At 44.2% G+C, this 15596-nt stretch overlaps 1 protein-coding gene across 3 annotated transcripts in view; it reads right to left on the minus strand.

The window, feature by feature from the left end:
• Positions 1-15220, minus strand: part of ZNF140 (zinc finger protein 140) — a 36553-nt gene extending 21333 nt beyond the window's left edge. For all 3 annotated transcript variants that reach the window (XM_056115557.1, XM_056115555.1, XM_056115554.1), the window contains exons 1-3: positions 15140-15220; positions 12577-12703; positions 12061-12156 (exon numbers count right to left, since the gene is read on the minus strand). In XM_056115557.1, the coding sequence (XP_055971532.1) occupies positions 12061-12156; positions 12577-12703; positions 15140-15148 (232 nt within the window). In that variant the 5' untranslated portion in view covers positions 15149-15220. The remainder of the gene's footprint in view (positions 1-12060; positions 12157-12576; positions 12704-15139) is intronic.
• Between the last annotated feature and the right edge of the window lie 376 nt (positions 15221-15596).

Below are 15596 nucleotides of genomic sequence, written 5' to 3' on the forward strand. Positions count from 1 at the left end.
AGTTTTGAAACATTTTAAAGAGATTATTCAGTATACAAGTAAGTAGGAATTCACTTGGGGAGGAAGGAACAGCTTCTGGGGCTGGACAGAGTGAGATAAGCCAGAGCACAGAAGCATGGTCTTTCAGACAGGAGGCCCAGGTTTGAACATTGCATTGCATGGTCCCCTGTGCACCACCAAGAGCAACACCCAAGCACAAACACAGGAAAAGCTCCTGAGCACCACTGGTGTGGTCCAAAATCCAAAATGGTTCCTATTATCCTCACTGAATTCTATTTTACAAACTATTATCGAAGATCAAATTTAGTTTAACAGTATGGTCACCAGACTATTATTATTATTATTATTATTATTATTATTATTATTTGCTTTTTTGGGTCACACCCAGTGATGCACAGGGGTTACTCCTGGCTCTGCACTCAGGAGTTACTCCTGGCGGTGCTCAGTGGACCATATGGAATGCTGGGAATAGAACCCGTTTCGGCCACGTGCAAGGCAAATGCCCTACCCGCTGTGCTATCTCTCCAGCCCCCACCAGATTATCTTTGACAGATGAACACAGCTTTCCTTTTCTCTATGCTAAATATGAGCAAGGTCCCCTATTATTCTGTCAAAGAGAATTTTATACTACAGTATCTCCCAATTATCTTCAGGGGATACATTCTGAGACCCTAATGGATGCCTAAAACACAAACTATACTAAGCTGTATTTGTCTTCTTTCCTACACATACATGTTGTAAACTTATAAGTGAAAATTCAGGGGATGCTGCAGTGGTGGGGTTTGAACCCAGGGCTTCTGCATGTAGAGCATTCACTAGAGGGCCCATGGAAAGAGCTTAGTATGCAGAGGCACAGGCACCCATTTGATCTCCAGCACTGCATGTTCCACACCAGCATCACTGGACATAGCCCTAGAGGTCCCTGAGCATCACTGAATCCAAGCACTGGGACATGCAGCCCATCTTGACAAGAGTGATCTCCTGTCCCCAGATCAACAATGTTCTAGAGTGCCACCCATCAAAAAAAAAGAAAAGAAAAAGACAAGCATGAAACAAACATGAACTCCAGCTTTCAGTCATCTCCCTTGATCCAGTATAATAAAATTTTGACATTATAAATATTTCAAGAGGGCCAGAATGATAGTACAGTGGGTAGAACATTTGCCTTGCACGTGGCTAACCCAGGTTCATCCCCAGCAACCCATATGGTCCCCAGAGCACTGTCAAAACTAATTCCTGAGTGCAGAGCCCTCAGCATTGCCAGGTGTGACCCCCGCCCCCCCAAAAAAGATGGCTAGTTCACTATCGAGTGCCTGCCTACAAGGCCACAAATTTAATCCCAGGCACTGCTTCACATGCCATGTACAATTTCAATATCATAACAAAGTGTGTGCAATCTTCTGCATACCACAATCAAGCATTGCAGCTGAATTACAAACTCACAATTATAAAGGGAAAGAAGAAGAGAAATCTTCTCATATCCTTTTCTTGGAAAATGTGGATTAATGTAACGTATTTAATGTACATTAGAGTAATGGACTTTTTGCATATTATATAGAGTAATGTCAAGATAAAAGGCCATAACATATACAACATATTTTCAAATGTTCATGTTACTTTCAAATACTACCAATAGATAATTAAGCTTATAATACAAACTTACGGCTTACTCCTAACTCTGTATCCAGGGGACCATATGGGGTGCAGGATATTGAACCCAGGTAAACTGCATGCAGGCAGACACCCATCCTGATGTAGTATCACTCCAGACCAAAATTACATTTTGATAACTTTTTTCTTACTATATATATTATTTAATACCTTTGCATTAACAAAAGATGGGTATTATCCTCTGTGATTCAAATATGCTTCCACAGTTTTCATATTCAGTATGCAACATTGTATAAGAAAATGCCTCAGGGGCTGAGCGATAGCACAGCAGGTAGGGCATTTGCCTTCATGCAGCCAACCTGAGTTCAATTCCCAGCATCCCATATGGTCCCCCAAGCACCACCAGGAGTAACCCCTGAACATCGCTGGGTGAGACCCAAAAATCAAAAAAAAAAGATAGAAAAAAAGAAAATAACTCAAAATTTTTTGCAATACCATTTAGAAGACTTAATTTTGTATCTCTTTGGCATGGCAGCTTAAAAGGAATTTTTAGTGTCATATAAACCCCCAAATTTTTTGTTAATTAAAATGGTCTTGGGGTCAGCAGGATAAGGCACTTCCCTTGAATGCAGCCAATCTCGGATTGATCCCCAGCATCCCAAATAGTCCTTCAAGCACTAAGTAATTCCTGAGTGCAGAGCCTGAAGTAACCCCTGGACATCACTGCCCCTACCCCCAATAAAAAACCCCAAAAATAGGTTTTGAAAGATCAAAATGGTTTTTAATGTATATAAGTAAATGAAAATGAACATCATATTTAGGATAATACATACAAGTGAAAAGGTGAAAGAAAATTAAAAAATAATGTTACTAATTAAAGATTTAATGATTAGAAAAAATCAAACAAGTTCTATTTGCTATTGAAAATGTTCTTATAAAAATAAGATCCTAGAGGCTGGAGCAATAGCACAGCGGGTAGGACATTTGCCTTGCACAGGGACAACCTGGTTTCAATTCCTCCATCCCTCTTGGAGAGCACAGCAAGCTACCAAGAGTATCCCACCCACAGGGCATAGCTGGCAAGCTCCCCGTGGCATATTCGATATGCCAAAAACAGTAACAACAAGTCGCACAATGGAGATGTTACTGGTGCCTGCTCGAGCAAATTGATGAAAAATGGAAGGACAGTGCTACAGTGCTACCAATAGGTGATTATAAATAGAGAATATGTATTTTCTGTATTGTTCTGGGTTTGTAATTTTTTTCTTCCTTTTAAGAGATCTACTGGCCAGTGCTTAGGGGCTCCTGGGTCCATTCCTGGTGACACTCAGCCGGACTGTGCAGACCAAACAGACCAAATTAGTGCAGCGCTGCCAGCAGGCACCAGGGTTACCTGGCTAAGCTTGTGGAACCATGAGACACCAGGAATTGAATTTGGGGAATCCTCTGAACTATTTTCTTAGTCCCTTTTTCTAGTATTCTTGTAATTTTTCTATAGTTTAAAATTGCATCTAGTTGGGGGTATGGTGCCGCCAGCAGGTCAATCTGTACCTGTGAGGCGAGTGCATCAGCAGCCTCATGGTGCCTTCAGACTTCCAGATACCCCAAAATTGCTGCTGTGCCTTTGGCCAGACCCCAAAAACTTGGGGCAAAGTTTACCAAGAAAGTAAACGGCCAAAAGTTAGGTATGTGGGAAACATACCCACAAACCACCTCCGGCTCAGCTATATAATTGGAGGCAAGGCCTCTTTGGTTCCTGATTGAACTGCTTAATGGACATGATCCCAGAGACTCAGAAACGAATCTTAGAACCCAATGGCTTTAGGTAGAAATGCGTCTGGTCTCTGCAGTAGGCTACCGGTGCTGGGCCAACCCAGGTGGGAGTAGGTTTCGTGCCTTGGCCTGTTCCCCCTGGCGGCCCAGTGGCCACCATCCGTCTGAGGCCACTGGATAGTCACATTTGGGCCCCCAGTGACGAGACACACAGGGCCTCACAGGATGGGGGTGGAGCCGGACTTGTCCTCCCCACCCCAACGAGACCCCACGTCATCGCCCACGAATGGCCTCTCTGGCTCCTGATCAAGCTGCTTAACGGCCATGATCCCAGAGACTCAGAAACACATCTCAAAACCCAGTGGCTTTTGGCAGAAATGCATCCGGATTCCACAGTACGTTACTGTCGCCGGGCCACCACAGGGAGGAAAGGGTGTTGTCCCTCCGCCTGCTCCCTCTTGGCGACTTGGTGGCTGTCATCCTCCAGAGGCCATTGGACAGTCAGGCTTGGGCCCGCAGTGACGAAACTTGTTGGGCCTCACGGGATGGGGGGCGGGGGGGTGGAGCCGGGCCTGTCCTCCCCACCCCAACGAGACCCCAAATCATCACCCACGAACGGCCTCTCTGGCTCCTCATCAAGCTGCTCAACGGCCATGATCCCAGAGACTCAGGAGCAGATCTCGAAACCCAGTGGCTTTTGGCAGAAATCCCTCCAGATTTAAGTGTTAAAATTTCAGAATTTCAAAACCACATGGCCCTACTACAGCCACACGACATCATATGTTATTCATAACCAGCAATAGAACACTAATTGTCTATTGTTGCCTTTTCAGCAGATCTGAGTGTTGGGGTAAAATCTCAAATAATGGTGGGTCTGGTGTCGAAATAGTGAACGTGATCAAAGTAGAAGAGAGTAATGTGGAAATCATCTGCCCCACAGGCAGAGGGAGGGTGTGGGATGGGGGTATACTGGGATTTTTGGTGGTGGAGAATGGGCACTGGTGAAGGTACGGGTGTTTCATTGTATGACTGAGACTTAGACCCAAAAGCTTTGTAACTGCTCTCACGGTGATTCAATAAATAAAATTATAAAAAATGGAAAAATAAAGGTGGAGTTCATGCACAATTCAATCAGCTAATCAGTGGCTGAATAAATAGCAGTACTCCTACAAAAAAAAATTGTGTTAATATATGACAAATCTAAGTCATTTGTTAGGATTTTTTCCCTTAAAATATATTTAGGTTAAAAAAAGGTAAAATAAATAAAAATAAGTAAATTTAAAATAAATAAATAAATAAAAAATTGCATCTAGGGGGCTGGAGAGATAGCACAGTGGATAGTGCATTTGCCTTGAACGCAGCCGACCCAGGTTTGATTCCCAGCATCCCATATGGTCCCCTAAGCACCGCCAGGAGTAATTCCTGAGTACATGAGCCATAAGTAACCCTTGTGCAACGCTGGGTGTGACCCAAAAAGAAAAAAAATTAAATTAAACTAAATTGCATCTAAATAATACACTAAAAAATTCATTTTTCTCCAAAACACAATTGACATATATTGTTTTTGTAGAATACTGTTTTTTATTATCACTGACTAAGCTTCTAGAAACAAGTAAATAGACTTTTTTTTTTTTAAGAAAGGCGGACTGCCATGTGCACCGCCTTATCTGGATGTGCCTGGTGTCTTGGAAGCATGAGTACCCTACGTTCCCCCACAAATGGACCTTGAGAGCTTGTCTGGAGGTTCTAGCAGGGGAGCAGAGCTACTCGTATATCCTTGACCAAAGACCGGTCCGAGTCTATTTGGGGAAGGCCGTCCTCTTCAACTGAGCACACGGCTTCAAGAGGGACACACATGGAGTGATGAGGGAGGAAGGGGTATCCCACCTAGCAGCCAGATCAGCTGAGTCAACCATGGCGGTCAATGGGGTGACATATATTGTAGCCAGATCACCCTCACACCCAGACTTCATATTTTTAATACCTATCTAAGTAACTACCCAAGATCTTTATTTATGTGGTAGGCACATAAAAATAAAAGATCAGGATAGGGCCCAAGGAGACAGTTCAACAGGCTAAGCACAAGTTTGCATATAGGAATCCTGGGTTTAATCTCCAGCACCACACAGTTCTCTGAGCATAGTCAGGAGCAATCCCTGATCATCAAGCTAGGATTAGTTTCTGATCACCAGTGGGTATGGCCCAAAAAACAAACAAAAGAAAATTATCTCAATAAAGGGAAAATTTAAATTCCTTTTCTACCTCTTCTATATATCAACTCCATATATATATATGGACTGGAGCGATAGCACAGCGGTAGGGCGTTTGCCTTGCACGCAGCCAACATGGCCAACCTGAGTTCGATTCCTCCGCCCCTCTCGGAGAGCCCGGCAGGCTACTGGGAGTATCTCGCCCGCACGGCAGAGCCTGGCAAGGTACCCGTGATGTATTCGATATGCCAAACACAGTAACAACAAAGTCTCCAATGAAGACATTACTAGGCCCGCTCAAGCAAAATCAATGAACAACAGGAGGACAGTGACAGTGACATATATATATATATATATATATATATATATATATATATGTTGAGCATTTAAGTAAGAGGACTGGGGATATAAACCGAGTAATCTCTTCAGGTGCTAAGATTATAAATGGGGCCTGAGCAGTCAGCTGTGGCTTACTACCCAACACTCAAAAAAAAAAAAAAAAGGATAAAGAGAACACAGAAAAAATATGTCAGATACAGACTGAACTTAGAGTAAAAAATATAAACGGTCAGAAATGAAATATAAAAATACACTGCAACAGATAATCTTTCTAGTTGGAAATTGAAATATCGTCTACCAGCTGAACCTGCCATTTAATGATATCAGAAAAATACTGAGGGCTGGGGCTGCAGCAATAGCACAGCGGGTAGGGCGTTTGCCTTGCACGCGGCCGACCCGGGTTCGATTCCCAGCATCCCATATGGTCCCCCGAGCACCACCAGGGGTGATTCCTGAGTGCAAAGCCAGGAGTAACCCCTGAGCATGGCTGGGTGTGACCCAAAAAGCAAAAGAAAAAAAAATACTGAGGGCTGAGATGTAGTTTAGTGATAGAATACTTGCCATGCATGTAAGGCTACAGGTTTAATTCTGGCTCCACCCTCCCGCCAACACACACACAAAGCTGTTGAAGTTAACTGCAAGATATTTCACTTACTATTAGCCCTATGTTTTCTTAGAACAAGAGTAAAAACATACAACTAATAACACTAGATTCAAGGTGAACAGAATACTATTATGTTTTTCCCTTATCTCCCATAGGCTTCATCAGTGAATTACATCCTTTCCCCCTCCCAGAGAATCTTACCATGTTCTTGCTAAAATCCCTAATTTGGTTAAAGTTATCTTTAACCTTTCCTTTGTATTTTACCTCTTATTATAACAGTTCCCCAATTCGATCTTGATTACTTATAAGCCAAAACTTTCTGGTAATCTGAACTTTGTATTTGTACTGCTTTGTATTTGAAGTGTTGTGTATTGGTACTTACTTTTCTATTTCCCCTATAACCCTTTTTATTTTTTTAATAATGTAGAAGTACTGCTATTTGTTCAGCCATTGATTAAGCTGATTGAATTGGGCATGAACTCCACATAACTTTTTTTTTAATTGTATCACCATGAGATAGAGTTACAAAGCTTTCATGTTTGAGATTCAGCCATACAATGATGGAACACCCATCCCTCTACCAGTGCACGTTTTCCACACTCCAGTCCTCACACTGCCTCTACGACAGACAATTTCCCCGATATTCTAATTTTGGGCATTACGTTTTGCTCAAAATTTCCCACTACCATTCAAGCCTACCTGTCAGGGGCAGATCCTAGATCATTTATCTTCCATTGCTCATTTTGAGTGTAATGAGAGCTCACATGGCCATGACTGTAAATGTAAATTTCTAGATTGTAAATGATTGGATTCTAAAGACATCTCTGGGTGATTCAATTGGGAGTCTCTGGGCCAGGGCTGCTGGTGCGCTAAGATGGCACCCGGAGGCAAATTGTGGGCGTGACAGCCAGTCTCCTGGGCCTATAGCCTTTTTATATTTTACTATAGAGCAATGTTGTTTAGTTAAGCACAGAAAGATCGTTAAGGCTATGCTCCTAATATTTGGGATTTGACTGACTCTGAAATATATCTATTCCTGGGCATAATTACTTGGTCATAATTGCTAGACTCAGGCTTCAGTAGCTATAGTACCTAACACGCCAAAAAGGAGGTCCCACAGTCGGACTGGGATGGACCCGGACAAGTGGTAAAGCTACCCCGGCATCAAAATGGGGCATTCTAGAAAGCTTAAGTGCATGATCTTGACGCAAGCTGTTATGACTTAAGAGACAGGACCTCCAAGGGGAAGGTCAAGCTGAACTTGTCTGAGGAATTAGTTTAGGATTTACAGTAAAAACCTTGCTTGCTCTCAGAGCCCAGAGAACTAAGTTTTTCTCTTACTGTGTGTATCCCAACAACTGCAAGTATTGATAACATATACAACTAGAGGGAAAGAGAAAAGTAATGTAGATATCCCTGGGAGACAGAGTGCCTCTTGAGTTAATCTCCCCAAGAGAATTTCCTCTGCCAAATGTTTATCCATGTAAATGATCAACCACACCTATATCCCTACCTCAAGCCCCCTCAGATGTTCTATAAGTATGCTAGAAGCTCTGCATTAAAAGGGGCCATTTTCACCATCAGGCTGTGGTCCCCTGTCTTCCTCTGTCTCTGTTGGGGAGGCCTGGGGAGCTGGGGAGGCAGCTCAGGGCCATCGAATGCACACGCATCTCAGCAGCAGCCCCCCTCATTTTACTTTGTGAACTCACATCTCCCTTCCTCCCTCAAAATTCCTCCACCTTACCTCTTGCCACTATATTCAACATCCATACCTGTTTTGAGAGATGCCACATGAATTCCTATAACTTAAGCATATATAATTATTAAAAAGCGAGAGGGATATAATGATGTATTTTGAGGGGAAGGGTCATACCCAAGGGCACTAAGGGTCTACACAACACTTGGAGGCAACTCCTGGTTGTGCTCAAAGCAATCAGCAGGGCCAGGAATATAATCAGGAATCCTACATGCAAAACACGTGCTCTAGACCTTTAAGCCAGCTCCCCAGACTAGTCAAGAATTTGTTCTTTTTTTCTTTTTTTGGTTTTGTTTTTGGTTTGGAGGTCACACCCAGCTGACTACCCGGATCCAAGACCATATGTGGTGCTGGGGATCAAACCCAGGTCAGCTATGTGCAAGGCAAGTGCCTTATCTACTATATTCAGGACTAAGAATTTCATTCTTAACAAAGAATTCCTATGAAAGTCAGCAATTAATATACTCAAAGCAAGAATTTCAAATGTATTTACTATTTTCTAAGGGAAAAAAACACCCTCTACCATTAGTATCATTTAAGAGGCTATTAAGGAACTATGGAACACACAGTGCAAATATAAGAAAAAGATTTTTTGAAAGAACAAGAGCAAGTAACTTACTACAGGGAGACTTCTGAATTCTGGTTCTACAGAGATTTCAGAAGCTGAGACTATATGGGTGATTAAAGTGCATGCCTTGCAGGCAGATGACACCAGTTTGATCAAACCTTGTTGGGTACAGACCTGGAGGTCTCTGAACACTGCCAGCCATTTGGCCCTGGAGGTCCCTGGCTTGAATAATCCCCAGCACCAAGAGAATTTTTTTAAAATTTATAGCACTACATCCTTAGATACTCCTTTTTAATTACCCATTACAATCCTCAATTGTATTGAAATGCCGGGCAACCCTGTTGGCTAAGTATCACAAGGAAGGGCCCTGGGATTCCTGTGCAGGTTGGAAGGTATCCAAAAACACAAAACCAAAAATGATCTTAGAAGCTACCATGCCACCCAATCAGATAAAATGGTGAACTAAATCAAAACTCTTCTTAGAGCTGTCAGAGAAATGAGGTCACAGGGCAAATCACTGCCCCAAAATTAGAGAAATGGGGATATAAAGAATCACAAGTTACTGGATCAGAAACCTCAGTGCACATCAGTGTTCTAGTAGGAAAACCTGAACTGCAATTGTCGAATAGCTGGAGGCTCAATATTGGTAAATCCAAGTTAAAAACTGCAAGAGGGCCAGGGAGGTAGCTTAAAGGGATGGCTTATAAACTTTGTGTCTAGAAGCCCTAGGGCTCTGTCCTTCATTTCACCTAGGTCCCTGAGCACCACAGGGTATTATGTGACCTCAGAGGCCCACAAGCAGCGCTGGAGGTGGCTTTGGTGATCTCCAGGACCCCTGTAGCCCAGCAGTACTACACTGCCAGGCCCAAGCACTGCGTCATCAAGCCTGCACCACCAGCCAAGTATCTCCGAAATTAACCCCTTGTTCCAAGCAATAGTGGGGAGGCCCCTGTTAAAATTAAAAAAAATAAATGTGGGACGTGGACACTGGTGAAGGGATTGGTATTGGAACATTGTATAACTGAAATCTAATCACGAATAACTTTGTAATTCACAGTTATCAAATTAAAAATTTTTTTTAAATATTAAAGGAACTTTGAATCATGGTGGGAGCCTCCCACGCTTCTTTAGGTTTTACGGAATTCCAGGTGAAACTACCAGGTCTTCATAATAAGAAAAACATTAAATCTTGTGCTTTAGCAGGGGAAGGGGAAAAAAACATTTAGAAGCATAAAAAAATATTCTAGTTTCATTAAGAAGACATGCTCTTAGCAGAAAATATTTTCCAGAGCCTAATATACCTAAAGCAGAAAAATCCACCCCCACCTGTAGTCAGTCAGCCCAAACCAAGTGGGAAAAAAAAAAAAAAACTCCGAAGCCCTGAAGGCTGACTTCAAGGCTGAAACCTAGTAACAGATTCCATCCTCCAATAGTTTAGCATAGCATTACTAAGGGTCAGTTTTCCACAGATCCCTTTACCCAATACATCAAGTCTATCTTTCAAAGAAAAAACTACCAGGCATTACCAGTAAGAGAAAGAAAATACCACTTGAAGATACTGAGCAAGCATCACACCCAGAGTTAGATATGGCAGAAATAATGTAATTATCAGATCAGAATTTATAAAGTACTTTTAATAACTCTTTTTACTTTTGTGGGACCACAGCCAGGGGGGCATGCAGTGCTTGAGATAAAACCCGGGGCCCAGAAATGCCAGGCAACCCTGGTCTTCAGATAAATTGTGTGTGTGTGTGTGTTTTGGGTCACACCAGGTGGTGCTCAGGGCAAGGAATCTGACAATGTATAAAAACTTGATAACTTCTACAAAATGACTAATGTAAGCAGAAAATGGAAACTATAAAAAAGAATACAAAGACATACTAATGTAAACTACAGACTTTGGGTAGTTACTATGTGTCAACATAGGGTTAATTCTGACAAAGGTTAATATTCTTCTAGAGAATTCTATGGGGAGAAACAGTATTCTGCTTATTAATTTGTGTGGTGATTATGGGGAATTCTATGGGGAGAAACAGTATTCTGCTTATTAATTTGTGTGGTGATTACATGAGTGTTTCAATTAAACAGTAAATTTTGTTTTAGGGCCTAGAGGTCTAGAGCAGAAGCTCTGAGCACCTGCTTTGCAAACATACATGTAGTCAGGCATTCTGATTCCTAGTGTCCCATATGTATAGGAGCATGAGCTTGGCACCTCTGCTGTTTGCAATCTCAGTGCTTCAAGAAACTTCCAGCCTCACCACAACTGAGTGTAAGCAGCACAGAAAAGGTGCAAGCCCTGGAATACACCACAACTAGAAAAGATGTACCAGGTCCATTCCCAGAAAATGTAAACCCGGATGAGCACATGTGTATGCACCCACCACACCGACCCCCAGCAAGCACCACAACCATACTGGTGTACCTTAAATAAGAATGTCATCTCATGGTAAGCATGTGTGCAAGTAATGCATTTAAAAGGAGGGCGCGGGGAGGGGCGTGGGATTGATAGCACAGCAGGTAGGGCATGTGACTTGCACATGGCCGACCTGGATTCGATTCCCAGCATTCCACATGGTCCCCTAAGCACCGCCAGGAGTAATTCCTGAGTGCATGAGCCAGGAGTAACCACTGTGCATTACCGGGTGTGACCCAAAAAGCCAAAAAAAAAAAAAGGAGGTCAGGGGTCACTTCTATGCACAGAGCTAGGTATAGCCCCTGAACACCACCAGGTATGACTCCAGAAAAAAATTATTATTTTTATGTGGCAGAAACATGCCAAATTCAATAAAAGAAGGGGGAAATTGTTTAAAATGAAATTCAATGGAAAAAGAAGACACAGCTATCTGTAAGAAAGTGGGGTCAGAATGAGAATCAGGGTCAGAGGAAGTACAGGGGTAAAGTGCCTGCCTGACATGTAGCTGATCCTGGTTTAACCTAGCACCACATACGTCTCCCTAGTAGCACCAGGAGTGACCCAGAGCACTGACCAGAGAGTAAGCCCTGCTCATAGCCAAGTGTGTTCTCAAAACCAAAAAAATAAAGAGACTTAGGCAAACAGATATAAAGCAGACCCTAAGGAAGAAGCAGACAGAATTTCACAATCTCTATACTTTCAGTATCCTTAAGGAGAAACTTTCTCACACATATATACAAGTTTGCTTTCTTACTAACTAGCATGGTCATTATTTGAATCATTCACCTGAAAACAGATCTCGTCTCACATCTCCTTTCCCCATCCAGGGCTCTTTTCCTTGCTCCAATAAGGAAACCACATCTGGCTTAGAAATGTTAAAACCTGTTTGCAGAAAATGAAATAAATTCAAAATCTGTTCTTGATTCCTCAGAAAAGGGCCATGAGAAGAATGTCAAATATAAATATGAGAGATATCTGAAGATTGGGTGAAATTATAATCACCATCTTAAGAACTACTAATAATGGGACCAGATGGTACAACGAGAGGGGCGCTTGCCTTGACAGGGCCAGATCAGATTTGTTCCTAGGCACCCCAAATGGTTCCCTGAGGCCCATCAAGAGTAATTCCTGAGTGCAGAGCCAAGAGCAAGCCCTGAGTACTGCCGGTGTGCCCGAAAATCAAACCAGAAAAAATATTAATAATAAAATAACTTCCTTGGTAATATTAAATCAGATAATTAAGATTTACAATAATCATTATAAAGGACAAGTTCTAACTTAGAAAAGATGAGGAATACATACCTAGTGAGATCAAATGGCCATAGTTCTCCAACATTACATGTCTGTACAAATCTCTCTGAGCTGGCTGAAGCCATTCCCACTCCTCCTGGGAGAAGTCAATGGCCACATCTCTGAAAGTCAGTGATTCCTGAAAAAACATAAAGTTAACTGCCAAACATTGCCCATGTTTCCTAAAAAGTATGATCAAGGAGTGAAATAAGGAACTGGAGTGACAATACAGTGCATAGGATGTTTGCCTTAGAGATGATTTGAGCCCCAGCACCCTATATGGTACCCCAAGCCCGGTCAGGAGTGATCCCTGAGTACAGAGCCAGGAGTAAGGTTGAGTACTAGCAGATGTGACCCAAAAAAAAGGATTGAAATAAGTCCCACTGGGGAGGGTGAGGGGATGAGGTAGGAGGAGAGGGAAGCCATAGTAGCATTCAAAATTCTGAGAAATCGGGGCTGGAGCAATAGCACAGCAGATAGGGTGTTTACTTTGCACATGGCCAGCCCGGGTTTGATTCCCACCGCCAGGGGTAATTCCTGAGTGCAGAGCCAGGAGTAACCCCTGTGCATCACTGGGTGTGACCCAAATATGGGGGGAAAAAATCTGAGTATTACTAAGACTATAATTAAGAGCCTGGCTTGCTTGTTCCATTGTACAAGTGGGGGGAAAATGTGTTATTTGTCCTGAAATAATTTTAAATTTTGTGAAAAATAAATGGCTATACATACAGGTAAAATGGGTTCCTAGCTTTAATTGTAAAAATCCTTAGGATCTTATGACACTTTATGAATAGTGAAGATGATTCTTTTGTGTTAAGTAGGCAATGTATGATTTTTTTTTTTACTTTTCATGTTGGGGGGGGGGGGCACATCTGGCAAGCTCAGGGCTTACTTCTAGTTGACTCAGGAGACCATATATGGTCCCATGGATAGAACTCGGGTTGGCTATATGCAAGCCAAGTGACCTACCATCTTCCACCTCCCTGTTTTGTATGTTTGTTTCTTAATGAGAATCTATTTATAATATTGACACACCCAGCGGTGCTCAAGGTATCATGCAGTGCCAGGGATCAAACGCAGACCTCCAGCATGCAAAGTACACTATCTCCCTGGCCCAATACTGGACTAAGATTTGGCAGGAATTTCTTCATGCTGCAAATAATGTAGCAGATAACAGCAAAACCCTTGAAATGGGGTACATGCTTTACAGTTTGTTACAGTACTCCCCATTCCTGAGGATGCTACTGTAAAACATAGGAACCATTTTAGCAGTGTCACAGATCAAAGAAAAGAACAGAAAAACCTATGAAGGAATTGACTACAATACCCCTCTTTCCCTGAAGATCAGGGGGGAAAAGCCCCTGTTTGGCAGTTTTTAAAAATTACCACGGGGTGGGGGACATCAGGGGTGTCTTTGACTCTGAACTCAGGAATTACTCCTGATGGTGCTCATGGGACCATATGGGATGCTGAAGATCCAACCCAGGTCAAAAGCCTGCAGTAATTTCCATAACCATATGTCAAATACATAGCTTGGTTTTACATTAAAAAAGGGAGGGTGGGGAGGCATCATTCCATAGTGCTTGGGGAACCATGCAGTGGAGGAATCAAATCCATGCTTTCTGCAGGCAAAGCCTTAGAGACATTTCCCCAGACCCTACTCTATATTTTAAAGTAAAAATCTACATATGGGTAAAACCTGGACTAACCGGCAAAACATGGGAAGGCTCTGAGTCTGGAGGAAAACAGGACAAAAAGAATGAGGGTACGAGTTCAAGCTGGAACACTGAGCTAGCATGATCCTCTAAGCACCACCAGAAAGTACCCCTTGGCACAGAGCAGAGGTGAGCACTGCTGCCACCAGCCCGAAAACCAAAGCATAACAGAGAAGTGGAACTAAAAACAGGCACTAATTGGAGAGACAGCGCTGGCCCCTTTCGGGGAGGCACTAGTGGAACAGTACTTAGACCTGAGGAATGCAAAAACAGGGACCTGAATGCTCAGTTGGTGAAGGGTTTGCATTCTGAAGGGTCCAGCTCAATCCACCCACCAAATTGGCCTACGGTGCATCACCTGGTGTAGTTCAAAAGCCAGAACCTTCCGTGCTCACCACTCAGGAACCTGGAGCCGTTCTGGGCCAGAACGCTTCATGACAAGCCCTGCGCCCGCCACAGCATCCCCAAGCTCTGCGGCACGCCGGGCACTGCACAACGCAGCTCCTTCTTTTGCGGGGCTCGGCCGCGGTCCGCAACGCACATTTCCCCAGGGACTACCGCAGCGCCGCACGTGCGGGGCACCCGGGAGAGAGCAGACCCCCATGGAGAACAGCCTCCGCAGCGGTCAGGCACGAAGATGGTCAGGCCCCGGGAGAGAGCACCCTGGGACGGTCAGGCCCCGAGAGAGAGGCCCCGGGATGATCAGGCCCCGGACAGTCAATGGCCCGGGACGGTGAGGCCCTGAGAGAGCGGCCCCCGACCCCTCGCGGGCCGAAGCACCAATGTCCAAGGAGGCGCTGCTCGGGGCTGGGCGGGCGGAGGTCTGGAGCGCGAATCCGGGCGCGCACCGACTGGCTTACCTGGGCCATGGCTCACGGCAGGGGCAGCGGAGACCCGGAGGGAGTGACACAGCGACACTGACTAGAAAATAACGAGACCCTTAGCGAAAGAGAGCCGCGGACTCCGCCCCAACTCCGCGCGCTCCACACCGGAGCGAGCCTGCACCCCGCCCCGCGCGTCTGCCCCTAACGGGACTGCGCCGCGCTTCCCTCCGCGATCGGTGGGCAAGGGATCGCCGAGTGTGGAAGAAATGACTGCCGTGGCCACCAGCGGGCTCTGGTGCATCAGCCGTGGGCCTAATGCAGATCTCGCGGCGGGGACGCGGCACGAGTGTCGGGCCAGGGGGGTTCCGACTCAGTTACAGAAGAGCCACCAGGGAACGCAGGCAACTACATTTCCCAGAAGGCATCGCGGCTACAGCGCGCCGCCCTAAGCTGCACTACACTTCCCACAAGGCTGCACGGCCTCCACCCAGCC

The sequence above is a fragment of the Sorex fumeus genome, unplaced genomic scaffold, assembly GCF_029834395.1.
Source record: "Sorex fumeus unplaced genomic scaffold, SorFum_2.1 ptg000029l, whole genome shotgun sequence".
In the NCBI taxonomy this organism is placed as follows: Eukaryota; Metazoa; Chordata; class Mammalia; order Eulipotyphla; family Soricidae; genus Sorex; species Sorex fumeus.